Genomic DNA, 26,455 nt, shown 5'->3' with positions numbered 1-26,455 from the left:
TGTACTAGGTAGGAAGCATTTATCCTTCACCTCTGTGTCTAATATTTCTTAAGGGCTCAGCTCCCCATCCAAATAAGCACACACTTGTCACAAACTTTCACTGCACATGGCCTCTGCCATTAGAACGGTGGAACAATAGCTCAAGAATAAATCCAGAGTGGATTCTAACGGTTCATGAACCTATAACTTTGTTTCATTTTAAATCTCATAGCAAACTCCTCATGAATTTTGGATTCCTGTAGTTAGCGATGCTGGCATGTTCAAAGGCGTGCCAGCCTACAGTCACCTGAAAAAGGAACTCAGGCGTTTGGACTCCCAGCCCTACATTAAAGGCTTCGCTGTTGCTGTACAGAACCACCTGCGTTTCTAGCCGTACTGTAAGGAGGTGAAAGCCCAGTGAACACCCAGGCAGAGGGACATGTCTTTCTGGAAAACAGCAAGTAGCAAGAAGTTCAAACATTTCTTTCCACAGGAGGGCAGTGCAGGACTAGACATGCTCCAAGAACCCCGTGCAAAGCTGCGCGTACCAGGGGGTAGCTGGAAGGGCACAGGTATCCCATCATGTACTGATGATCCTTCTGGTCGGAGCATTTTAGTGTTGAGAGAGTCCAGGACATTTAGTTCCATGCTCTTAAGGAAGCTAGTGCTTTTGTTCTCAAAGATAACAGAGACAGTAACTTGACTATCATTCTGGAGGTTTCCTTGAATATCATAGGTCTGCAAATGGAGGGAAAAAAAAAAAATCACAGGAAAAATTCAGAGACTTCAAACGACAGAGGACCAGAACAGAACACATCAGAATAAAGCAAGCTTCAAAAAGAAGGTAATTTGGTACAGCTACAGAATAATGAAAAGCACACTGGTGATCAGCTCCACAGTACTGCTAGTAGGAAAATAGCAACTTAAAAACTTGCTAAGTGGGACATCCAAAGGAATGGAAATGGAGCTTTGTTATGTTTCTACCTCCTGAGATTTAAACAGTCCTTCAGTTAAATGTTGTCTACATAAAGTGGCTACACTATCCCCAGGGTATCCTCTGTTTTCTTAGAGAGCACGAAAGAGAAGATATCTGGATTTGAATGCCAAAAAACTCACCATTTTAACGTATGGATTTTCAGCAAGAAGGCGGTAACTGGACATAGGCTGAAAAACAAGAAAGAAATCACAGTCACAATATAACTAATTTCTCTGAAAAGAGCTGCCATTCTCCTTCCTCCCAAAACAGTTTAGCTCCTGCCTTTTCCCAAGGCAAGCGCTGGCAGTGCACAGCTACTCACTGGTAGTGGTTCATCATCTAGTGTTCCATTCTGCACCGACTCTGTTGTCTCCTCCTCGCTGTGATGACTCTTCTTTTTTGATTTCTTTTTATCCTTTGATTTCTCTTCTTTCTCCTTCTTGTGCTTTTTCTTCTTATGCTTGGAGGATTTCTACCAAGAAGAACAAGAAACTACAACAAACCCTTAAAGAAACCCTCTATTTCCAGCCATTACATCATGACTCCTCTACCAATCTTTAGACTCTCACTCTACGCAGCCTTCTGGATGACTGAACAAAGTTTCCTACTACTGCAGAAACCCAAACCAGAGCTCCCGTTCTTTAAACCCCAGTCACCGTTCTGTGTTGAGTCCCAGTAAACCCTTGCTCCCCACTCAGACGACAACGCCTTAACCCAAAGCAGCCTGGGATCAGCAGGAGGCCAAATCTCTTCAACTGTTTGGAAGCTCAGCTTTAAAACTGCTACCCGACCCTTGGCCCAAGGAACAACCAAACCCTTACTATGAAGTGTTTAGAGCTCCTCAAGGACGTAACATTCCACTGCTGCCTAATTTGCAGGTGGTCACTACACTGAACAGGATGCTGTTGGTAATTCCTGTGTGCTCCTTTTTAAGGAACAGGAGACACTAGGAGAATATGGCTAAGGGTGTCAGCAACCTAAACCACTTACCTTTCCTTCTTCCTCCTCATCTCGCTCTTCCCTTTCTTCCTTTTTTACCTCTTGAGGTTCAGCCACAACAGCAGCACCCGCTTCAGGCTCTCTCTGAGTGGATTAGCAGAAGGATTATGACACTAAGGCAACGCAGCTGAAACAACTGAAGCCCACACCAAAAGAAATCTTAACAGTGACACCCCCTGCCATCAACTGTTATTTCAAGGATTACATTAGACCAACATGGTATCAAGCCTTTCATTTTATGCCTCTGAAACCCAGCAAATATGACCACCTGAGGACAAAGTACAAAAGATTTCCTCCAAGGAAACCATCCCCTTATATTCCCTGTCTCTTCCACTAAAATCTCCCATCAAAATTCATGAGACTTTTTCTTTCAGACTGTCTCTCTCCTGTCTATTAATATTGCTAGTGTCTAACTCACACTAGGAAATAAAGCCATACACTAATAATATAATATTAAACCCCACCATTAATCTTAAAATCCACCAAGCCTGTAGCTGCATCTGTATTTCTATCCCTTGACCTACACAGCAGAATGAGCTTGAAACCTCCCAATACAGTGTCTGTAAACTGGGGAGATAAAGTGTCATTGCTTCGGAGCAATAAGTTGAGGAGATGAAGCCTATCTTTCCCTTCTCTCCTGCAGCACAACAAAGCACTCCTATCACAGCTAAGATGCAATCGTAAAGTTTCCTGTGATGTGGTAAGATGTCTACCTGTGGCTGGGTAGTGGAAGCAGGCGGTGGAGCAGTGGAGAGCCAGAAATCCAAGTCTTCCCCCTGAATTTCAAGAGAAAACAAAACCATTAAGGTTCATTTTGATATTATTCTTTAAAAAAAAAAAAAAAAAATCAATTAAGCTAAAACCTTAAGTTTTCATGGAAGTGCATCGCTCCAGAATGCTCATGCAGAGATGCTGCAATACATTTAGGAGCAAATAGTTCAAGAACCTTAACTTCAGCCTTTGAGTGCACTTCCAAACCTGGACATAGCTGACAGAAACCGCAAGTTACCCTACGTATCACGGAATCTACAGGCATTCAAAGCACATTGGCTGCATCTGAGATGAAACCTTCGTCTCTGCAGGGTGGTCAACAAGAAGGATACTTCAAGTCTTCTTCGGAGTAACGGACAACTAATGTCAGGTTTTACAGCTGAAAGATTCTGAAGCATAGGGGGGACAGGCTGCAGAACAAAAGTGAGTTCCAGATATTTTGCTAAAGAGTTCCCCATTTTAAGAACAGCCAAAATATCAGTAAATACAGCTTTCAAATTAGATCTGGAAGATCTGCTGTGTAGGCTGCAGTAAGCTGAATTCTGCTAACTTATGAGGTTAAGTAAACGTTATTTTTATTAACAGAAATCTTTAAATACCCGCTCTTATGGTTGTAAAGATTTAAGGAAATAAAGGTTGAAAACATTCAGCTGTTTGAATTGTCAAATGTGACTGTTCCTAAGCAACAAACAAAACACAGCAATAAATATGGCCCATAACAGCAGTTTCTAAAACAATGTAAGTCTTAGAGAATTACCTTTTTTTCTTCCTCCTCCTCTACTACCTTTTTCTCTTTCTCTTTCTTCTTTCCTTTGTCTCTCTCTTTTTCTTTGTGTTTCTTTTCCTTCTTTTTGGGTTTCTTGCTCTTCTTCTCTACTAGGGGAGCTTCTGAGTCTGGTGACTTCAGGGTCTCCACATTTCTGTGTCTCTGCACTGGCAGCTTCTCGCTGTCTGCTAAGGGTCTTAAAAATAAAGAGACCATTACCCTTCTGCAAATAGTCTCCCTTAGCTCAGATTATCTGCTGGGCGTCCAAGACAAGGTATGCTTTGTTTTTAAAGAGTTGGGCCCCAAAATCTTAAACCAGCACATACTTCTGCACCTGAAGTTTATTTATGCAACTGCAGGCACTGCCCTTGTGGATTAGAAGTTAATAGAAACAGTTGGAAGGTGACGGAGAGCCAAGCTCTTGCTGACACCTGATCGCTCCTAAAAATGATAACTAGAGACTTGCGGGCTGAGTAACACCTACAGAAGAACACATATGCATAGCGTTATGCTGCATTTCTGTGGAACCACTCAAAGGAATGGCAGAGATGGGAAACAGTAGGAAGCACTTGCAACGGTGTGGAAATTCAAGCAGTGGAACGATAGCACGGTGCAAACAGCCCTAGAAGGGCTTGGGTTTTGTTACTGATGAATAGATCACTTCAATCGGAAATTATTTTAAGCAATAAATGGTTTCATTTTGGAAGTTTATGCTATGAATCTGTACTCTACCGTTACATTTTAAAAAGTTGCGTTTAATTTCAGATACTCATTTCCAAAATGCATGAGGAGTAGTTCAGATTTACATTGTATCCCAAGTCCATTACTTGGGGAAAAAACACCACAGAAATTTCTCCATTCGTGTCAAACACTGTCCAGAACTCAGTGAGAAGTTCACCGATTGCCTCTTTTTCTGTTTCTACAGCTTTTACTTAACATTAATTTTCATGTTTGAGCAGCAAACACCAGTTCAGGAAGATTTCTAATGGTCTCACCTGCCTTAATTTTTTTTTGCTTATCTTGCATGAAGACCCAGACCCAATTCTTTTTTTTTTTTACTTTGAGACACTCTAAGGGCAAGATGGACCCCATCTCTTTGAACAGTAAACAGATCGCATCTTTAAGCTACTTCACATATACCTGTACAGGAACAGGGATTGGTGCTGAAAGTCAATGATGAAACAGACTCACACAATTTTGAGGGTCAACGATTTCAATACTTTCATCACCCTTCGAGCATTTACGCTGCCCACTGAAATCAAGCAACCTGACAAAGAAGGTCAACCACTTAGCGATATATTCTTACCTGGAAGGCTTCCCTGAAACCAGACTGCATGTGAGCGTGACACAGACATAGCAGTGCAAGCACAGAGAGAGAGAGAGAGGACAGAGACATGAGAAAACGTGACAGGAGAGCACACTGACTCATATGAAATGGGAAGAAAATGGATGGAAACAATACAAAAGTCCAAAGATGCCTCCTGGAGCACAGCATTCAGAAACTGCTCTGATCAGTGTTTTCTACGCTGCTGAGGCTTGTCATGCAAATGCGAGGTCTACAGTCAGAAATTAATTCCTTGTATACATTTGTCCCCTGCAGGCTCAGAGGAACGCTCAGAGGAACGTGACCGGCTCATGAAGGAAGGAAGTTTTTCAGAAACTGTTCTTTCACTTTTTAAAAATGCTACATCACTTTTTTGCAAGATACCAAGGGGCCAAACCCCTACGGACTTGAGAATTGCAGAGAACGGCACAGACTTTGAAGTTAAGTATCAGAGAGAGGGAGATACTACACATGCGCCTGCGCAGTCTTCAAATCTTTACAGGAGGCATCCATGGACCATACATCAGCAATTATTTTTAGTGTGGCGATTTTGTAAAACAGCAACTAAAAAAAAAAGACCTCCATGTGCAACACTTAACAGCCCACGGCTAATTATCATGTGGCATGCAGGGATCCGGAGCCTGCTGCACTGCAGCCTGGGGTGCCGGTACTGGAACCAACTCCAGTAGCTGAACGGGGACCAGACTCTGAGCAAAGTTATGGTATGGAGTTCACGCAATCTTATTAGAACAACATTTTTCAGCAGTGGAACCACACCGAATGTCCACAGGGCAATGGGGATGCTACCAACTGGCTGCTACTGGTCAAATGATCACGCAGAGCAAACAGGCCTGCCATGTGCACAGGGGCTCTGATTTGAAGGCAGATGAATGCAGGTCACACTCAGTGCCAGTGCAGGTTAGATCAGAGATACTGGTCCACCCAGAAGCTCAGACTCTCTCACATCTGATCCCAGCTCCGCTGCCTGTGCTTTCAGACTCCGTTCAGTCACACAGAATGATTCCCCTGCCCCTCCCCAAACCCCGCTACTTCAGCACCTGAGCTTTTATCACCTACGCCGCAGCGGGAACCCGAGCCTGGATGATCATCTAAGGTTACGTCCAAGCCACGGCGAGAATTAGTCTTTTCACCTAGCGGACTGTAGATAGTGCCTTTGCCCGTTTAGCCCCAGACCTGCCCTCGTGCATTCTGATTAGCAATTAAGTAAATTGACATAAAAAACCGTCACTTACTTATCCAGGTCTATATCAAGTGCCTTATATGGATCATTGGGATCCTTGTCATCTTCATCACTGGGCAAAGCATTCTGCAGGAGAGATACAGACAGCATCCACTGAAGAAGCAAACCACAGGGAATTTCAGAACTAAAGCTTTACATCACCCAAACCAGTTGAAGGTTGTTAACCCTGGACCAGGCCAGCTGGCAGTCAGGCACAGGAAGTTATAGCAACAATGCGCTTTAATGCAGCGTCTAGTTACAAGATTAATTTAGAACAGAAAACCATTCTTCATAAGACTGCAGGATTTGAACTGCTGCTGTTCAGTTTTGATTAAAGGAAATTTTAGGAACAAATACAGATTACATCATTAGCATGCGCAATTAATTATAATCAGCTGCAAACCTGCTGACTAGACAGCAAGTTAATGTCAAAGTGAAGCGGCAGAGCATAATAAATGAGTGACTATTTGGACAGAGCTACTTTTATAGCAGAGATGCATATTGCTTGTTTTGTAGGTTGTTTTTTTTCCTTTTAATAGCATCAGTGGCAATTTTTGTCTTTTTGTGCACAAAAAGACAATTATTTCTCCCCCTGCAAAGAACAGCCTAGGACCATCTCAATCAGTCGTTTCTTAAACGGTTTTGCAAGAAACTCAGAGCTCTTGAACTGCAACAATACCGACTGGCTGGCAATTCGGGGGGGGGAATCTCTCAAGAGCAGCACACAGATAAACCCCACAACTCAGACCACCGACCAAAGCAACTGACCTCTGGCATCTCTTCTGTTATGATATCGACATGGTGAGCTGGAGCAATATCCTCCTCACTCTCCGTGTGCAGAGAGTTATGGCGATGGTGTTTACCTCTCTTCTCCTTTTTCTGTTTTTTCTTTTTCTTGTCTTTCTCCAGTTTCTGTTTATGTCTTCGCTCCTCTTCCAGTTTCACGTACTGGTCAGACATAGGCATTCCTGTAGAGGAAGCCAAACTGCTTTCAGGCTACAGTCCACATGAACACTGATCACTGAAACAATGTGTTAGGAGTGAACCTTGCTTCTAGCTTCTCAGAGTTAGAAGGATCAACACCTCTCTATGCTTCCGTATCATCTCACATACGGCCCCTCTAGCACCAGCTTTCCTATCACACTCCATCTCTCCAGAAATAGGACGCAGCTCTATCCTGCTCCCTGATTCTTGTCCACATTAACGGGATTACAAAGAGCACCTAAACATCAATATTTGAAGTAGAATTGGTGCCATTGCTGTACTAATACTGACGACTTTCCACACTTTTGGAGAAAACCCTGTTACGTAAGCCTTAAATATTTTACACTTAGAACTCATCGCTTGCAACGTACTGCACTTTATCAACAGCTTTCCAGTGCTATATCGAACCACTCGTTAGATATACAACTACCTTTTGATTTTTGAAGCAAGATATAAAAATAGTATCTCTACCATTAGACTCCACCGAATGTCTCCTGATCACCTTCGCCAGCCCTTTAAGACATTCCAAAGGTGACTGTTGCCTACACAGAACAGTGCTTAGTTTACACGTTACAGACTTGACTGCACAATATACTTAATCACAGAATTACTTCTAATACTGTCTTGGACTGCAAAGCACTATTTTCAAACACGTGTAAGTTAAGGAGATATATTTAAGAGTCTAATGAAAGTATGCTCCTTGACCCTAAAAACCTCAGGAGGCATTCCTAAGAAAGAATTATTACTTTTGCCTAACTGAATTTCTGTCATTAATTTTGAAGATTAGCTGCACTTACCTGGAACTTTTAAGGGGACAGAAAGGTCGATCTGGACCACAGGTATATGCTCCACACCTGGAGTGTCTTGGTATCGCTAGGAAAATGAAAATTTGTTACATTCTGAGCATTGCCAGGTACAAATCTATATAAATAGACACATTTCAAAACGTCAAGCAGTTTAATCCTTTAAGTGAACATTTTACAGGATAGGAATGGAAGAGCTCAGTACTAAATCCTGTGTGGTAGCAGAGCGTATTTTAAAGCCAGCTGATAAATATTCTAAAAGACCCTGCTTTTAGCTACAGTTTTTTAACCCTGCTACTGCCTGAAGAAGGCCTGCTACAACTCTCCGAAGAATTTTTGGTTTGTGTTTTTTTGCTAATAACTTGCCACTTCAAAAGATAAATTTTGAGATTTGAGTTGAGGAAAATCGGGCAGTCCTTAAGATATACAGGGAATAAAGCAGGTTCCTGCCCTGAAAAAGGTGTTAAGAAGAGACCATAATGCCCTTTTGCTCCATAAAACACACTGCACGTTCAAGAGGAGGATGTTCAAGGTTCACTCACTCTTCGTTGCTCTTAATGAAGGGCCTGGCAACCCGAACCCTTCCATCACACAGAGTCGGGACAAACTACCTGCACAGGAATTTGCGACTCAAGGGCACAGAGAAGTGTCTCTCTGCAGCTTTTAGAGAGTCCTTGCTGAAATAGAAACACTGCGCTTTCCGTGACAAGTTAATCCAGATTGTTCCAAACTACTCTGTAATGGGAGCTGTGACAATTACCACTTTCTGATTTCTAAACTGGAGGTCCACCAGAGATGCAGAGAAAGCTGGCTGCTCTTGTGATATCAGGTCATTTGTGAGTTTCTCAACAGAAACAAGGCTTACAAAAATACTTGTAGGTAGCCACTCCAATCGGCACACTATCCAGCGATCAGAACTACCGCAGAAATAATCAGAATGTCCCAGAGGGAAGCTGCAGCTCTGACATTCATTGAGCCTTCAGACAATTACATGAGAGGCCAGCAAGAGATTTTAATTCAGACCCACTCACCTTCTGTGGGGAAGGAGAGCTTTTAATATAAAATGGGTTGTTTGCCTGTTCTTGTTTCCGGGCTTCTCGACGCTGAAAACAAAAGAGTATTTGTAGTTAGAATGCTTGTTTATAAGCAAAGAGAGATAAAAGGCACTAAAGTGCAAAATGCAATCTCCCTGAATTTTTGGAACTACTTGTAAAAAGACTACAGCATAGTAGCTTGAGTATGATAAATCAGTTTTGAGTTACAAGACATACTAGAATATAACTACAGGTACGGTTACTACCATAACTAATATTCCTTAGAACATACTTTCTTTGCTTTTTCGTTCTAGACTAGAGAGAGTAACTTCTGAAGACCAGATTTTGATAGCAATTCAAACGATTCTATTTTCAGTTTTTCAAAACAGAGGAAGAAGTGAAGATTCTTATCAATAAAAGGTTTTCTCTATGAAAACAAAAAGGTCAGAAGCAAGAAAGGTGGTATCGCTGCTGGGAACAGTCACATTACAGTAATTCATAGACGCTGCTGAAGTCCACGAGCAAAGATGCTGCTTCTTTTTCTGCTGATACAGAGCACACAGAATAGCAGAAGCACACCAATGGAGGAGGCGTGTAACAAAAACAAAGTTGCAGAGCTCAGCACAAGTGTCCATCCTCAAGACCCTGTACTGCGAAGTGAACTGCACTAGACACCACAGTTTACAGGTTAGATTCTTACAAAAGCTCAAAACTCCTAACAAGGGCCAAGTTTTTATAGTCTATCTTGCTTCCATTTGGACAAGAGAGGCAAGCCAGACTTCCAAGAGAACTTTATATCAGATGTATTCCATAATGCCTAAAAAAATACCTGTGTTCAAATACATTATTTTGATCACATCAAATCATCAGATTTCCTGAGCTGTAGAGAGCAGAATGGCTCCCTGGCTACGTGGAGAATCTACAACAGCTCCAACAGCTTTAGTAGCATTTACAACATTACTACTGAATTATGTAGGGAAAAGCGTTTCAACATTCACTCACTCTGGCCAGTTCCTCTTCGTCTATTTCTGGCTGTCTGTGTCTGGAATGCCTTTGATCCTCATCATGAAAAATTGTTTTGGGCTTTTCGTCTTCAGACTCACTGTCTGATGGAGGTTCATTGATCCAGGCATCAAGGTCCAAGCTGGTAAGAATTGCAGTAAACAAACAAATAGCTTGACTCAGTACCCCAGAGTATTTCAGAGTTTCCCATCACATACTTAGCTTTACTATTTAAGAGTTTAAAAGTTTAAATAAGGCTTTGGGAGAGAGAAGGAACCTCACCCCTCTGGAACTGGCACTTTCTTCTGTGCTTTAGGAGCCACAGGGTTCAGCTCACCAGCAAACAGGGCTATTACTTCCTCAGCTACAGGTACTTCTTTTATTTGTAGCTTCTGAATGTATTTTATTAGTTGCAAGATGCAAGAAGCCTAAAAACAGAAGCAGAAGTAATTTCAGGATTACTATTAACAAACCGAACCAAAAAAATCAACTGCAATGAACATCAGCAGCAGATAACTCTTCTGCTCCATTAAGGGCATTAAGGGAAGCAGCATAACTGCAGGTTTAGAGCAAAGGTAAAAAAAATCCACATTAACCCTCTCTTCTAGCTGTGTCCTTATGTGCTCGCATAATTTTAAAACTAAATTGTTTTGAGTGAAATAGTTGCAAGCAGTCTTCAGAGGCTGTATCGAACTGGAATAAGATCTGGGCTCTGACATGAAATGTCACCACTCTTCCCAGTCCTCTAGTTCTAGAGCTTCTCTTTCACCGAGTTACACAAAGTACAGAACAAACGCACCACTCCACTGATAACAAGGGCTTATATAAAATATGCAGGTCCACAGAAAATTACATACATGCTCCAAGACAAATGAGAGACTTTGTATGATAAATTCCAAAGTAATTTTGTTCTCTTACCCTCTCCTGGACTTCTAGATCTGCACTCTGTACAAACTGAGGCAAACGGTCAATCATCAGCTGGGTAATCTCCTGAGCTGCTTCCTTTTCCCCAGATTGCTCCTTCTGCTGCAGGATGGATGCATAGAGCTTCACCATGTTCTGGACATAAACTGCCTGGATGTGGCCTGGTAGAGTTGTAACTTTAGGCCTCAACATTGCTTCTAAAGTTTGGTTTGCTTCCTCGAGGTGTCTATAAAGAGAGTGGACAGACGAAAGACAGCAATTGAGCAATTTCAACATTTCATCAGTCTTCATGGAGAAGAATTTCTCCAAAACCTCAGCTGCAGTACAAACTGTTGCAGAAAGACAGGACAGGCTACAAATACATAATCACTTGCTCTCTGCGTATTTTCCCCTTCCCAATTACAGTAGTAACGTGGCGCAGAAGAATTTACAGCTTTACCTTTTTACAGAAGGGGAGGGACACCTCCGTTTCCACCTTCGCAAGTTCAGCATTCTCTCCATTAACTAAGCATTGCACTTCTAAGTGCCAACTCCTTTGACAGTCTGGATCTAGCAGCCCAGCTACCTTCCTGCCATTCTGTACTTCACCACTCGCGTCAACGAGGTTGTATTTCCAATCACTTACTGAACAAAAATAAAATCTAGTGGGCAATGCTTCACACACTGAAAAGAATGCAGATCGTAACACTTGTTTTAATAAATCTCACGCTCATTCAAAACTGTCTGCTCACGACTAAATGGAAGAAGCACAAAAACGTTACTGGTCCATTATGAATGGAAAGCTAAAGTTCTTTCAAAGTAAAAACGTGATCAAACTGAAAAAGGAGAGTATGTTCTCTTGCTTCTTAATCTACAGTTTTCTTTGCAGAACTTTTTTAATTAAACAAAGATCTGAGTCGTATCAGTGTTTCCCAAAAATATCACACCTACTATGTGAATTTAAACTGGAACCAGTGTTCAGAGCGGCAATTACAAGAACAGATGCCACACCAGGTGATAAAAGGAGACTACAGTATCATGGTCTGGCAGCTTACCAAAATGGAAGCTAGGTAAGCACGTGTCTATGCACGCACAACCAAGAGACAAAACCATCTATTTAAGCTAAAGGACGCTGTTGGCCCAATAACATTGAAAATTGTGCTACTGTGGGTACAGGTAAGTTTTAAGCAAAAAAGATGACTTCTAATCCTCAGGAAGATTAGGTTCTGCAAAAACCTCTCAACAAGGGCAAAATAAGGAGGAGAGCAAAAACTAATTCAGTCAAACACGGTGACTGGACATTTTCCCTATGATATAAGTGGCATTAGACCCTAATGGTTAAGGAGTTTCTTCAATGTCTTACACTTACTGCTTATACCCACAATTACGCCTTCCTGCGTGAGTGGGCAGGACTAGAGATAAGAAAAGAGACCAGATATTCAAAATGAAGTATCCGTCTTGGCTAGAAACAGCTGGGGAGTCTTACGGGGTGAGGGAGTGGGAAAGAAGCAATCATTCTGTTAGCTTTAGGGTGCATATTCTGAACTATCTTTCTCTCAAAAATACTTTTCAGTGACCCGAATCTTTGCCCGAAAGAAGCCGCTCAAAGCGCGTCAGGCTTTCTGCTTGCACTTACTCAGAGAACTCCCCACAAATCCAAGCAGCAGCATAAAGCACCTCACAGATCCCATTTCTCTGGGTGTTGCTGGCTATGAGATGGGCATTGTCCAGAAGCATGGCCATTTGAGAAACTGCAAATTTACGAATAGCTTTAACTCTGATAGCTACATCTAACATCTGAGCTGCTATAAGATGCCCATGTCGTGTGCCTTCCAACCGGGTCAGCTCCACCAAGATGCTTATGTACCTACAAAAAGTGAAAGGGATGCAATTTTATCAACAGACAATCACGCATTACCATTGCTGATGATCTCAAAGTTGACACTTAAAACCACTGACCATTCAAAGTTTGTGATATATTGATAATTGGACTGACTACAAATATCTATGATTTTGGTCAGCAGCTCATCCCGGTACGTTGTCCCTTCTGCTTTGTCCACGTGAATCATCAGTTTCTTCACTATCTCCATCAAGTTCTTCTTCGATACCTGTTAAAGAGTTATTGAAGGGTTGAACCAAAACCAAGCCATTTCCCATACTGTCAAGTCCTCCTAATTCCATTAAAGCAGCTGCTAGCTCTTTGACAGACCTGCGTCATGTGTTAACAAGAAATCAGACCCACCTCTTAGGCCTTTTTGCTTCTAAACTAAACAAATTTAAGAGTCATTAACATCCAATAGAATTCCAGCATTTCAAAACATAGTTGTATTAACTTGCTCTGGAAACTTATTTGTTTAAATAAAGCGACCAAAATATTCAGTAAATCTCACCAGTTGTTGTGACTCGCTGCTTCCAGCTATGATCTCTCAACGGGTACATGCTAAAGACACCACTAACAAAAAATGTATGTAATAGTATTTCTACAGTCATTCATTACACAGCACTCTTCCTCAGAGGCAGGGTTGAGCAAACCGGTAGACTCTTTCTCCTAGGTTATCTCTTGACTAAAGACATAACAAGCAGAATTTAACCGCCAGGAACTAAGAACGAACTTGAATTCTCTTTGCAACAACATTAAAACCACTCTCCTGATCAAATGTTAATGAAGTTATTCTCTTCTGGTGAGGACTACCAGACAAAAGGTGTTCTCCTTATTTTTCACTTCTCTAAAATAGGAAGCTATGAGACAAATCTATCACAACCCCTTGGTGCATATGGGGCACAGACTCCCGAGTGAAAGGCATTTTACTATATAAATCATAACCACAGCCCTTTAGGAGAGCAGATGTTGTCACTACAAGATTGCCCCTACAGCCTACGCACATTTTATAAACTGCCCTGCACAGCTGCAGAATGCACGCACAAAACTGGCGGCACACAGGAGACCAAACAGAACGAGATTCTGTACGTGTCGTTAAAAGGCATAACAAAATTTACAGTGAGGGCAAATTTGATAAAGCAGCTTAAAGCTGCCTTCTCCTGTTGTTTCAGACTGCTCCAGACTGTTTCCCAGACTTTGCGTAACTTATGTCAACCTGAGCTACGGCGTGCTGCAACGTGGACTGCAACGCAGAAGTGCACGGACCTGTCCAAACAGGCCTATGGTCCACTCTAAACCTAGACGGAGGACAGGAGGAGCAGCTAAGGCTTAGGCATTAGAAAACCAGCCTTCTGGGTGACTTCCACAGCACCTGAACTCAGAAACTGCAGTCTGAATCGAAGTTTTTAAAGCCCTCTCATGCTGTGCCAGATCTTTTACTTGTCCTAAGTGCCAGAGAAGATATGGGAGTTATTATCACCAGACTACTGGGGAGAGGGGAAGAGAAAGTTGCATGTTTTTCTTAAACATCAGCCTCCTAACGAAAGGGTCATGGGGGCTGGAGAGGAAAGGAAATACAGGTAGAAACATACCATGCCATATAGGAGATCTAAAGCTCTGAGTCGGATAGACTCATCTTTGTCATCCAAGCACTGGAGAATGAGATCCTTGTGAGATTGAACGGATTTAGGATGCGTTTTCAGGATTTTGGACATAGCTAACAGTCCCAGGTATTTCACTGTGAAAGACAAAATAAAACTTCTTTCCAAATATAGAAACACTGTTTTGTGTTGAGCATGAAATCTTAATACCAAGTGCTTCTACTTTAATACACTCCAACACCAACTTTAATACACTCAAGAATCTATCATGAGGAAGAGAATTTTTGAGAAAGTGTATCACAGATTACGGTCTTTAATTTCATAATCTCATATACAGGCACACAATTACATATATATATTCTTAATTACAGTCGTCTTGCACCTCAAGTTTTATCATTGATTTATATAGCAACTATGGGTTTTGAGAAGAGGCATCCTAGGACGAGCACAGCTTTAAAAGCGCTAACGAGACTGGCGTATGAAGTAGCAGCCTTGTTCTCCATGGGAAAAATTCATAAAGGCAGGAAAAAGGTTTGCACAAAAAAGGATTTCCCAGCGTTCTTTGCAGTCACTAAAGTAAGTTACACTACAGAATACTCCGCGCTACTTTCCAAGCAGCAAGTTCATAAAAAGGGAAAACCCAGAGCATAGAAAGAGAACTCCTTTAGATTTACAGGACCACAAACAGTTGTAATAATTAATCTCATTGGTTTTAAAAAAGCTCATTATAAGAAGTGCTCACTATCAAAAATTATCTCCACATTTAAAAACCCAGCAATTGTTTACAACGTACCAGGCACTACAATACTGAACAAGGCGTTTGGAGAAACAGCTCACTGCTCTAAGACTGCTGCAATTTCTCCCCAGTGGTTGGTTGCTAAAAGCTTCCATGAAGACAAGCAACATACTTACAGTTCTGGTCAGAATCTTCTATCAATATCCTTAACTTCTGAACACAAAGCTGGAAAGAAGATCATGTCATGCTTATTAGAAGCCTTAAAAGTCTTAATTAAAATAACTCTTCATAAAGTTTCCTTCCACAACGAAGCATTCTGACCAAGACCCGGGGCCTCTAGTGAGAGGGTCTTGTTGCATTAACAGACTTCAAAACAAAAGGAACCTCTGTATGATTGGATTGATAGTAGCAGTGAATAAGAGTTAGGAAAACTCTAAATGAGAAAAATCTGCATTTTAGAGCAAAGGCAATAAGATAATTTATCTAGGAAATGCTTCAGTCTGTAGGGAGCTATCGCTTTTGCTTTTGACAGAGGAACACAACCCAATTTCTCCATGGCACTTGGTATTACACAGCAGAGAAGACCAAATAACCCCACCAAACCCCAGCGTCGTACCTGGATGCTGGCGCTGTGATTGGGCATCCCAGAGGACAGAGAGATCAAAACTGAAATACAGAAGCACAGATTTCAGTTAGCATTTCTGCGTTCTGAATGAATGCAACACAACACCTAAAGGTCAAGAGCTAGCTCGGCTCACAAGGAAAGGGGCCTGTTTATTTTGTTGTTTGTTTGTTTGCTTGGACTTTTGGGGGGGTCTGGGGGAAGGAGACGGCTGTGCCACAATCTATAGTTTCCTGTATCTTGAGAGTAATAATAGCAGGGCAGGGAAAAAAAGTGTAAAGGTAGGAACTGCTGGAACAGCCAGGTCAAAGCTGCTTTTCATTACGCTTTGCTCTCATTAAGGTTTACTTTACCGATATCGCGTAGCAGTCAAGACTGTAAATATGTCATCAGCTACTGTATAGCTGAATTTTTAAGTGTGCAGTTCCCTAACGTAACGAGATGCAGCAATGGATCCTAGAGTTTAATGTAATTAGATTGGAGCTTTAATCAAGCCAGCAAGAGACTCGAGGCACAAATCAGGTCCCACTGTTGATTATATTGGACATTTGTAAAGCTCTGGCAGCATGCAACCCCACAGCAGAAAAGGTGGCGTTATCCTGTTAACTGCTGCCGTCATACAGCACGTCCATGCCAACCCCAACTCTTACTGAGCAAGTCACACATGCTGACCTGGGTAACTAAGAAGTATAGAGGCATTTTGCTCTCCATAACCCTGCAGAGCTACGTTTCAGAGAAGGCGTGTTGGGTGCTGTCATTTTGGGTCACGCAGAGAGGGTGCAAGGTGCTGCTCTAACGCAAGCACGCGGCTTCACATCTCATTTTCTGAATTTGAGTTTTACGTTACAGCCCCTGAGGTGTCCTGGGTGTGGGAGTTTCCCTCTGACCCACCGAGTTAGCCTGTTGTATCTCAGGGAAGCACACTCTCATCCACAACAGAATTAACCTCCGTGTTATTTTTCCCCCCATCATAATGTCACCTCATACTTCCCTGGAGGAATGAACAAATACAAAGCGAGTAACAGATCACCCCTTCCTCTTTGAACTGACCCAGCACAGCAAGTTCCTGCATCCTTATCCAAACTACCCACAAGAGACAGGCTTATGGCCGAACTGTGGATCTCAATAACCCTCTGCTTCCACACTATGATAGGAAAAGTGCCAGGTCCGAGCTGGAATACTGTGTTATCCCTTTTTGCCTTTATTTCTTTCTCCATCCCTGTTATGGAGTTCACATCCCTCCCCCAGAAACCAAAACTGTAAATCCATGATTCCAATTACCTCCTTTAAGGAGCTACACCAAGTTTTACGCTGTGAAATTGCAGAATTAAAAAAATAAGTCTGCTCCTTCATCACATAATAAAACTTTGTCGAAGTTTCCATGAGGCACCAGTCTTTTCTTAATTCTGTCGCTGCTGGTGTATTTCGTAGTTCTAGCAACATTTAGGAGCTTGTGTATAAATAATCACTCCTTGTTCCTACTTCATTTCAGCCTTTAGCAAATATGACATACCTGTAGTAACTTAGCCTCATCAACTGATAACAAAGGATTTCAGTTACAGTTACACAGTAACACAAATCAGAAGTTTGCCAGGCAACTTATTTCAGTTATAAAATACATTAAGTTAAAAAAAGGTTTACAGTTGGTGTTAATTGATGACAAAGTTCATCATGTTTTTTTTTTTCTAGGTTACAAATTTCAGTTCTCACCTGCTATTACTGTGTTCACACATTCATATAAGAGAGACATGGCTGAGGTGCTGAAACAGAAATCAAGTATTTTAAATAAGGAATAAAACCGGCACATTTTGAAGAGTTGTCAGCAATATCTTGGAGCTAGTTAACACCTTTAATTACACAAGAAATTGCCAGTCTTCTGTTCCATATACCTTCAAAGTAGATGAAATGATTCTCACTTAAAAACTGTTGGGGGGAGGAAGGGCTACTGAAGGTTTAAAAAAAAAAATCTTCTCTGAGAAGCAGCAAGTAACGGCACTGTAACACAAGGAACGAGGAAGGAAGCGGTTACTCAGAACCTCAGTACCAGTTAGAGAGCACTGAAGCAATCTTTCCAAGGATCAAATCAAATCCTCTGCCAAGGTCAAAAATTCACGATAAGACAGGCAGATGGAGAACCTCAAGTCTCTCTCTCCAAAGCGAACGAGCCATGCACAAACAGCAGACTTCTGGCGTGCAGGGACACACTTGCTCATCCCTGTAAGCGAGCAACCCGTTTTCAACGTCTGATTTCCCCAAACTTAAATTCAAGAGAACTTCCTCCAGTTGAACACACATACAGTGCAATTCTGAGGACTTCAAGGGTATGAATATCATAGATATCAAATCCTGATCTACACAAGAGGGAGACACAGCAAACCTCACATGTAACAAAGGAGCAGACTCCAGAAGCAAGGTCTGCAAAGGTAATGAGCAAACAACTCCGGAGGCAGCAGTCGGGAGCGATACCGTGAAGGTCACTCAGCACACCGGGTACGGGACTCCGGTACGCTCAGAACCGAGACAACCGTTTTTGCTGCCTACGCACTTCGTGGTGGATGGCAGGGTGGTTTGCCTTACGCGTAAGTGATACGAGATCCAAGGTGTCTGAATGGAGACCAAACCGAACAGGATTAAATCCTCACAAATAATAAAATGACTGACTAACGTGGGAGTTGGGGAGAGGAGGCAGAGGCAAGATTCAAGACATACTGTCCATCTTCCTGCTTTTTCTGGCAAAGTACTGTCTCCGGTGAATTTGTATCTATTTGTCACCGCTGCAAAAAGCCTCTTTAGGTAGCTGCTGGCTGGTCTGCTCTGAACCAGCCTTAAGGGTATACTAGGAGGATGGACAGCAATTGTTTGGCTAGAGCTGCTCTCATGGCTACACGGTTTAAAATTTGCTCATTCCCATCTATCTTCTTGCTGTGCCACATGAAGAGAAACCAACCTTTTAATTTAACAACTCATGCATAAGATCACACTTTTTCACAACTGGGAAAATACATGTATTCCGTCCAAGACATCTACTTTCTGATTTCAGTTCAGAATTAGATCCAAAACAACACTACAAACCAGCTTTAACACGGGACAAGGAAATATCTTCCAGTTTACCTAATCCATATTTAGGACACATATTAAAGGAATCTCTCCCAAAACACGTCTGGGCTGACAAAGAACTTTAATATACTCCTTGCCATGCTCCTCTGGTGGGTAAGGCACTTCCAAAAAAGCCAAGAACCAAATGTGTGTAGGTGAACAGAAGAGGCAAATAAACAGCCAAGCCTCTTTTAAGCCAGAGTTTTTCTATATTCTCCATAGTCATCTCCGGCTTAAAACAAAGTGAAAGGAAGTTAAATTGCTCCAGTTTTCATGCATGCTTTGGAGAAATTCATGCTGACAGACAGACACCCAAAGACTTTTTCCTTTAAGGTATTTTATCTCACTCAGGTTTTTCAGAAATAGTCCTGATATGATTATCTTTTGATACTTGAAGCCAATATATTGAGACTCAAGAAAAAGTTCAGAAATGCATCCGCAGACCTAGCTACCGACCCACCTAACGGGCACTTCACCAGTCCCGAAGGAACAAAGCAACGTTTGTCACACATACCTGTGGATGAGGTTGGTCAGCGGCTCTATCAGTTTCTTTCCCAGCCTAGGTTCTAATGGAGTAAGAGCACCAAACTATTAAAAAAGAAGTGCAGACAAGAAAGTGATTTAATAGCTGCTTTTAAACAGTATAAATCCATGATTTAAATTGCAGCTTATTATATTTAAACCAAGCTATATTAAAATATTTTTCTCTCTTTGCTTATGCTCACAAACACTAGAAGATATTCCTGGCTTCTTTTTATTCAGATTTAATGGTAACTATACCTCCAAGCAAGAAATCTCTTTTCGCACCCAAGGTAATTTAATCAGAACCCCAATCCTGTAAACATAGATCCAGAATACTTGCCAGTTTTATAATTTTAATGAGAACCCAATTATTGGTTGACGACGTCATCAACTTGAAAAAGAGTGGAGCAAGGGAAAGGTAGTTTTTGGGATTGCGTCGAGCCAGCTCACAAATAACATTTACTGCAGCAGACTGCACACCTGGGAAAAAGAAGTGGGAAAGGCAGAAATCTCATCAATGCCGTAATTGTAATTGAAGTTTCTGGTGCAGAACCCCCAGAACAAAAGCAGCTAAAGATTCAGACTTGTGTGTCCAAGAGGAACGCTTCAGCCTCATTACCAACCATGAGGTAGTGAACTAAACACAAGAACGCACAAACAAACTGAGAAAGGATTTTATTTAATTTTGGCTATTTTCTAATGTATCGGCAAGCTCGGTATCTGCTTTGGGTTCAGTATGAGAAAGAACAGAACACTGTCAGCCTCCTTCCCCCTTTACTGTGGATAGCTTGTTTGTGGGACACAGACAACATAATAATCAATAATCCTACCCACCATAAAGTTTCCAAACACTCTTGCTTCTTTAAAATGTATTATTTAGACATGCTTAAATACAACACAAAAATAATGAATCCTTAAACAACCAGACTGGCCAAGTTCATTCCGTCCTAATTGCTCAGCCTCTAAATTGATTGTTCTCAATTTGGAATCTTTTAATCTAGATAGCCTGGGTTTTCTAGCAGAGAGCAGACCTTTTCTCCATGAAGCATAATAGATATTTCTTCCTCTGTTTGCAGGTGAGGGGTGTGTGTGTTTTGCTTTCTTTAAAAACATTGTCCCCAGAAGATGCATCTTACACGCCCACACCACCTTAGTCCAGTACGTACAATTAAATTTCTCCCTCTAAACACACACACAAATCAACTGGAGATCACAGAACTGCATCGCACACAGAATCCTTGAAACAAGCGCACGGCGTTTTGGTGCAGCAAGGGAAGACCAGCACCTTCTGGGAAGACTGAGCAGAAGTGCAAATATGATACAGAGCAAGTGCAGATTTCCCCTGCTGCAGCTGAATTGCACTGGCACAATACTGAAGGGCTCAAACAGCAGTCTGGACTCAAAGTTTAAATTTAAAAAAATAGAAAAAAAAAATCTACTAAACGATATGAAATTATTTTAAGTACATCCATTGCAAGCCAATAGCTGCAGCTTTGCAAAAGAGCACAGGAAACAACAACAAAAACCTAAACCCTGAAATCAACTGAAGTATTTTCAATAGCCAAGTTTAGCAAGCAGCAAACAAGGAATCACTAAGTCACTTTGTCCCATTAAGGTTTAATGCACTGATATAGTTTCAATAGCTTCAGGTTTGAAGTAAGAATTGGACATTTTAAAGAATGTATTTTTAACGTGGCAACGTCTATCCAAACTCTCATACGCTCATCTACCTATGAAACAGGTGAATCAGCACCCAAAGATGACTGCAGCATTTTTCATGTATTCTTCTCTCCGCACGCTCTACAAGCACGTACACCTAGATGTTTTGGAGCAGAAGTAATTTACCAAAATCCACTCACCAGGATCTGGATCTTCAAGTTTCTCTTTAAGGCGAGGAAATGCAGGACGGAGGGACTCTGGGTATTTCAAAAAAACTTTGTACATGATTAACACTGCCTTCTTCCTGATATAAGGCTTTGTATGAGACATCTGTTAATGAAACAGTTGCAATCAGGCCTTTAGCAAATTTGTGTTTCCAGAGTTCTTCTCAAGGTCCTTATGTCCACACTACTGTCCCAAAATTTCTTTCTGGGAGACTCAACTACTTTTCAAAACCTCAGCTTTGAGGGGAGAGCAAAATACTGTCATTTATCACCAAAACTAACAGGATATATTCAAGGTAATCCTGGAGCTAACTAAGGTCTGTAAAGGCTCCCCCAAAACCCCACAAGAACAAAGCATCAGTTTTCACATGTAACAGTTCTAAACTTAACAGATATTTACCCGATTTGAACAGTTTAACATTCTTTAATTACAGAAAAAAAGTTCTTTCAATCTTATCAACTCACCAGTGTCATGATGTCATTTGCCAAGTCCCTGGCAAGATCTGGAGTAACAAAACAGGACAAGCCAGTCAGTGCAACTCCAGTATCATATTGGTTAGGGCTACTCAGATCCTAAAAAAGGAAAAACAGGCTCAAAAATTTAAGATCACACAGGATGTTGAGAAACAATTTTCTCAGACCAATTTTGTCCACTCAACACATATGAAGCAGAGCTTCTACTTCATCGGAATATTAATATCAACTATTAACAGAAATGTCCTCCAACACCCGCTAAAATACAGCCAGCCTGGGGTTTGATAACGGGCATGAGGAATCATCATTAAACAGTAGATGGATGACTGCAACATAAAAGCAATTAGAGATATTGTACCTTGGTGGCATTTTAGGAATAGCAAATAATTTTTAAAAACTCATGACATGATCACAAACATGTTTAAAGTCCTAAAAACCTGGCATTAAATCCTAACCCTGCAAAGCCAGAGCCCAACTCTCATCAGCTTCACTGGCAACAGGCACTCTTGTCGAGTGCTTAACAGTGTCCTAGCTTAATCTCTCTGTTAGAGAAATGCGATTACTTTCCTCCCAAGCTGCTGGCAGCACTGTAACTTTCGGTCCATAAAGACATAACCTAAGCTAGGGTGTAGAATACATTTTATTGGTCACGTTTCCTCGGACTTATTTGTAGTCAGTATCCTACACGGTCCTACGTAGTCTTTCAGGTATTTCTAAGCATCAGATTCTTAACAGTATTAATATTCCTATCTGAGTATGTTCAAGTATAGATTACAAAACCAGATCTCACTGAATACAGAGCATCACAGGATCACACCTTAACCGCAGGTACTAGGAAACAAAAATACGCAGCGAACTGCACAGAGCATTCCCACGTGAGCTACCGGCATTAACCGTCCAGATCCACGCGCGCACGGAGGCTGCTTCAGGAGAGCTAAACGTAGCCAGGCCTTCCGAGATCTGTGCCATTTGCATCTCATTTTAAAACCTTTTGCAGGTGGTAGGAAATTAGATTCTACTTTAAGAATAATGAAATCTACTTCTTAAGGAGCAACAAAACTTTGCAATTTATTCTGGCTTTAATGTATTTTGAGAACTGACAATCCCTTAAAATACAAGGGATTGCTAGATTAACGAAACGTGAAAAAGCATCTTTATTTATGCCTTTAAGTAAACACTCGGGCACAAAAAGGAAGGAGTAGCCTAGTAAGTGACTGAAATTCAGTATACTAAAATCTCCATAATAAAGAAAATGGATGGACATTATTAAAAATACACACTTGTCAGAGCAGAACAGTTTAAAAGATAAAGGGAAAAAGCACTAGTTCTTTAGGCAAGATCCTGGATAACATCCCACTGATCTTTTTTAAGCAAGTAAAAGACATTTTAGCTACTTAGATGGTAAAAATGTAGGCACATCTTGTACTGGATCTTTTAAAGCAGTGATACTTTAAAAAATTAAACTTATGAGCTTTAAAAATACATCTGTAATCTGAATAATAGGAAGAACAGGAAAATAATCCTGCAACCCTATAACTCTGAAAAAAATCAAGTGATAAAGCTCTATGAAAATGGATACAACGCACTTCGGTACATGAATACAGAACATAACTTTCCATACACTCTTCACCACTTTTACACGCAATTATACCAAACAAGTCTGATCTGTTATTACCAGAAGAAAACAGGCCCTCACAGATAGGCATTTGTGGAGCCAGGTGACTGCTCATTTGACTTCAGGAATGGGGACATTTTTCTTAGCCCTTACACTCTTATAAGGGCTGCCTGAGAGCCCAGTAATATTAACAAAGGTTATTGTTGTCACCATTCACTGTGATAAATAAACACGGAGAGCTGGTATGAGGCAGCACGAGGGAAGCCTCTGGACAGGCGCTCCTGAGTATGTCATTAATCCTTCAGCTTGTGGAATGAGAGTAGACTGTAAACCAAGTAAACAGAATTCTACTTAAACAGCTTTAGATTCCTAAAAGAGCAATACTTCATACAGATTCGAAAATACAAGTAGGGAGACAACATAAGAAAAAAATTAAGAACTGAAGTCAAAAGTTTACCTTTCGGATCTGATTAGTAGTCAACATAATTACATCAGTCCCTTCATGAAAGCACTGAGAGGCAGCTAGGTAACCGATTCTCTGTAAAAAGGCAAGGAAAAAAAAATTAAAAGCAAGTTTAGACAGTGTTTAGATGAACAACAACTGTAACTTCATGAGCAATATTAAGAAGATGAACAGTTAGACAGGAGGTTTGCATAACAGAAAAGACATGACAGGGTTCTCTAGTCTTTCCCAATATAAACCCACTTTTCTAATATCAGACAAGTAACATCTCCAGGGATAATACACCTATCTTAAGGACATTAAACTAGCTTCACCTCCTCTACTTTGTTAGAACATATACGTTCAATGACCACAAAGATGTAGAAATAATGTAGGATTGTCAGTAGGAGAAATGGAGACGATTACATATATCTTGTCCGTGTTGCATCTAGTACAAAGCAAGAATAACACTCCTTGACTCCTGACTTTCAGGTACTGAAGCCCAATTTGGAAGCTATTCCTTACGAGGTAACATTCTGCTCCATTTGGTGAAAAAAGTCTGTAACAAAGAGCATGAACAAGACCCTTCAAGAAAAATTGTAAAGCTAAATATGGCTGCTACTAGGAATCTTAGGTGGTCTTCACAAAAAAACACCCTTTTTTTTTTCCCACAAAAGATATTTGACAGCTATTGTCAAACCTCTGGTAGAAAGAGCCTGTACTAGCAGGTCAAGTATTATCCATATACTAGAAACAAATACAGTCTACTCCCTTTCCATATTAAAGAAAGCAGACCAAAAGATGATGTACCAATGTGTTTATTAAATACACTAATGAAACAGCTTGGCGAGTACAGTTGTAGTTACACAGAGAACTCACTTTGAATGTAAACTTCGATGCACTCATGACTTCAATAATATTGAAAGCAGCCCAACTGATGTCGTAGCCCAGCATCTGTAACTGTGAGCAGAAAAGCCAAGATAACAAACTTCTGAAATAAGAGACTCAAGAAAATAGGTAAAGATACCTCCAAAAATTTAAGACGGAACAAGAGTCCAAAAATAATACTATAAGACATCTCAAGTTTGTGAATAATGTTATATTCTATGCCACTCACAGTAAGGGAAAGAAGTCTCAAAGGTCCACTAGGAGCAAGTTTTAAATAGTTTCCATTAATTCCAGGTACTACATATGCAGTTATATAAGCATCATTGTTAAGGGTTTTTTTCCTGGATTTCTTTTTTTTAAATAAAAACCAGAACCACAAAAATAATTCTTTAACAGTATTTCCCTCCTCTCCTTCTCGACAAAGGACTGTGCAAAGAGAAACAAACACCAGTTTCAAGTGTTCATGCAACTGTTCGGGAAGAAACGACCCAGTTGAAAACAACTTTTTAAATTGGATTGGTTTTAAATCAGCTTAGCTTCCTGACGTATCTCAATAAAACAAAATTGTACCACTACTAGTGCCAGCAGAATGAACAGAATGGGAACGTGCAGCCTCTGACATCAGACACGTGGGAGCGTTCTCGCCTGCAGCCTGCACTTACAACAGCCTAAGAAACTGCAGTGTAAGAAAAGCAGCGTTCAGACCGAAGACCAGCCCCAGTCAGCAAGAAAGAAAAAAAATAAAGATGCGATTACGTCGTATCCCAGCAAGGCACTTACATATGTAAGTTTACAGACTGCATTTGCTTTCACGGCAATGTTATCCTGCTTTAGCTCCTGCTTGATCTCATCGATGCACTGGGAGATGTATTTTGCCTGAGGAAAACAAACAAACAAAAAAATTTGTGCTTATTTACCAGTTCTGTACATTTCCAGCTTGTTAGTGGGGAGAAGGAGCAGAACTCATCGTTTGCAAGCACCAAACCTCACACACACACATGCTATTTAGGTAAGCACGTAAATCTGATTAAACTACTCATTAACAGGAAACATCACAATTCTATTTCAAAACCAAAAGTACACCGAGATGTTTCTTCCATGGTTTCCCTTCTCCTCCCTCTCCCTCGCAATTGCACTGTTCAGTCCAGAGCCCTAGCTTCAAAGATTTGTGAAAAAAAAGTTGTTCAATGGAGATCGTGTAGGTAGGGGTCTGAAAAAAACCCGAGTCCCACCGATCCCAGAACATACAGTGGTCACTTACCGCAATAGGAAGCCGGAGATCACCCAGCCATTACATGTTTAGAAAAAACTATGTCGAACACTATTAATAGCCCACAAATTTTAGGTGACTGATGAAAATACTCCGAATTACTCTTCTTTTGGGCACGCTGTATAGAAATGGCACTGCAGACGTGCACCCACATCAGCCCTCCCGCCTGAGGGGACCACGGCAAGGACACCCCCTCCCTGGTTCACAACTTAAACGAGTGATTTTGCCATTTACACATTTTGATAAGCAACACTTCTTTGTATGAATTTCTCAGTAATTCAGAGAGCCAAATGTCACCATGTTTACATTTAAATATTGGTCCTTCATTTCTTTCCAAACAATCACATCTGTGCTTGTGGGAGGGATGTGGCAAATGCATGGTTTAAAAATATCTGTAGAGATTTTACTTTAGAAGTAGGCTGAGCTCAGTCAGAGATTCTTTCAGTTCACAGTTAATGATGATTTAGGTACTGAAGCTATCTGCTACAGAAATCATGAGCATTTAAAAGCAGAGAAATAACCTCTCCTTAGAAAGCCACACATGCACCAGGGCATTTCACATTCAATATAAATAAATCAACTGCCAGAGGAACCAGGTCAGAAACAGATTACCTAGTTCCAAAGTAAAATCCTGCCTGAATACCAT

General features: G+C 41.1%; 1 protein-coding gene across 1 annotated transcript in view; it reads right to left on the bottom strand.

The window, feature by feature from the left end:
- The window catches only part of AP3D1 (adaptor related protein complex 3 subunit delta 1), a 59,080-nt gene that overhangs the window by 19,304 nt on the left and 13,321 nt on the right, over window positions 1–26,455 (bottom strand). The window contains exons 2-27 of the mRNA XM_082331290.1: window positions 25,320–25,415; window positions 24,531–24,611; window positions 23,667–23,747; window positions 21,586–21,693; window positions 21,097–21,226; window positions 19,578–19,717; window positions 19,230–19,303; window positions 17,330–17,379; window positions 15,614–15,663; window positions 15,174–15,222; window positions 14,253–14,398; window positions 12,741–12,889; window positions 12,418–12,648; window positions 10,797–11,028; window positions 10,161–10,306; window positions 9,879–10,020; window positions 8,874–8,945; window positions 7,837–7,912; window positions 6,824–7,023; window positions 6,069–6,142; window positions 3,483–3,687; window positions 2,668–2,730; window positions 1,946–2,038; window positions 1,278–1,427; window positions 1,096–1,143; window positions 528–717 (exon numbers count right to left, since the gene is read on the bottom strand). Of these exons, the coding sequence (XP_082187416.1) occupies window positions 528–717; window positions 1,096–1,143; window positions 1,278–1,427; window positions 1,946–2,038; window positions 2,668–2,730; window positions 3,483–3,687; window positions 6,069–6,142; window positions 6,824–7,023; window positions 7,837–7,912; window positions 8,874–8,945; window positions 9,879–10,020; window positions 10,161–10,306; window positions 10,797–11,028; window positions 12,418–12,648; window positions 12,741–12,889; window positions 14,253–14,398; window positions 15,174–15,222; window positions 15,614–15,663; window positions 17,330–17,379; window positions 19,230–19,303; window positions 19,578–19,717; window positions 21,097–21,226; window positions 21,586–21,693; window positions 23,667–23,747; window positions 24,531–24,611; window positions 25,320–25,415 (3,076 nt within the window). The remainder of the gene's footprint in view (window positions 1–527; window positions 718–1,095; window positions 1,144–1,277; window positions 1,428–1,945; window positions 2,039–2,667; window positions 2,731–3,482; window positions 3,688–6,068; window positions 6,143–6,823; window positions 7,024–7,836; window positions 7,913–8,873; window positions 8,946–9,878; window positions 10,021–10,160; window positions 10,307–10,796; window positions 11,029–12,417; window positions 12,649–12,740; window positions 12,890–14,252; window positions 14,399–15,173; window positions 15,223–15,613; window positions 15,664–17,329; window positions 17,380–19,229; window positions 19,304–19,577; window positions 19,718–21,096; window positions 21,227–21,585; window positions 21,694–23,666; window positions 23,748–24,530; window positions 24,612–25,319; window positions 25,416–26,455) is intronic.

This window comes from Platalea leucorodia (genome assembly GCF_965183815.1).
Source record: "Platalea leucorodia genome assembly, chromosome: 21".
Classification (NCBI taxonomy): Eukaryota; Metazoa; Chordata; class Aves; order Pelecaniformes; family Threskiornithidae; genus Platalea; species Platalea leucorodia.
This window is presented reverse-complemented; position numbering and strand designations above follow the sequence as displayed.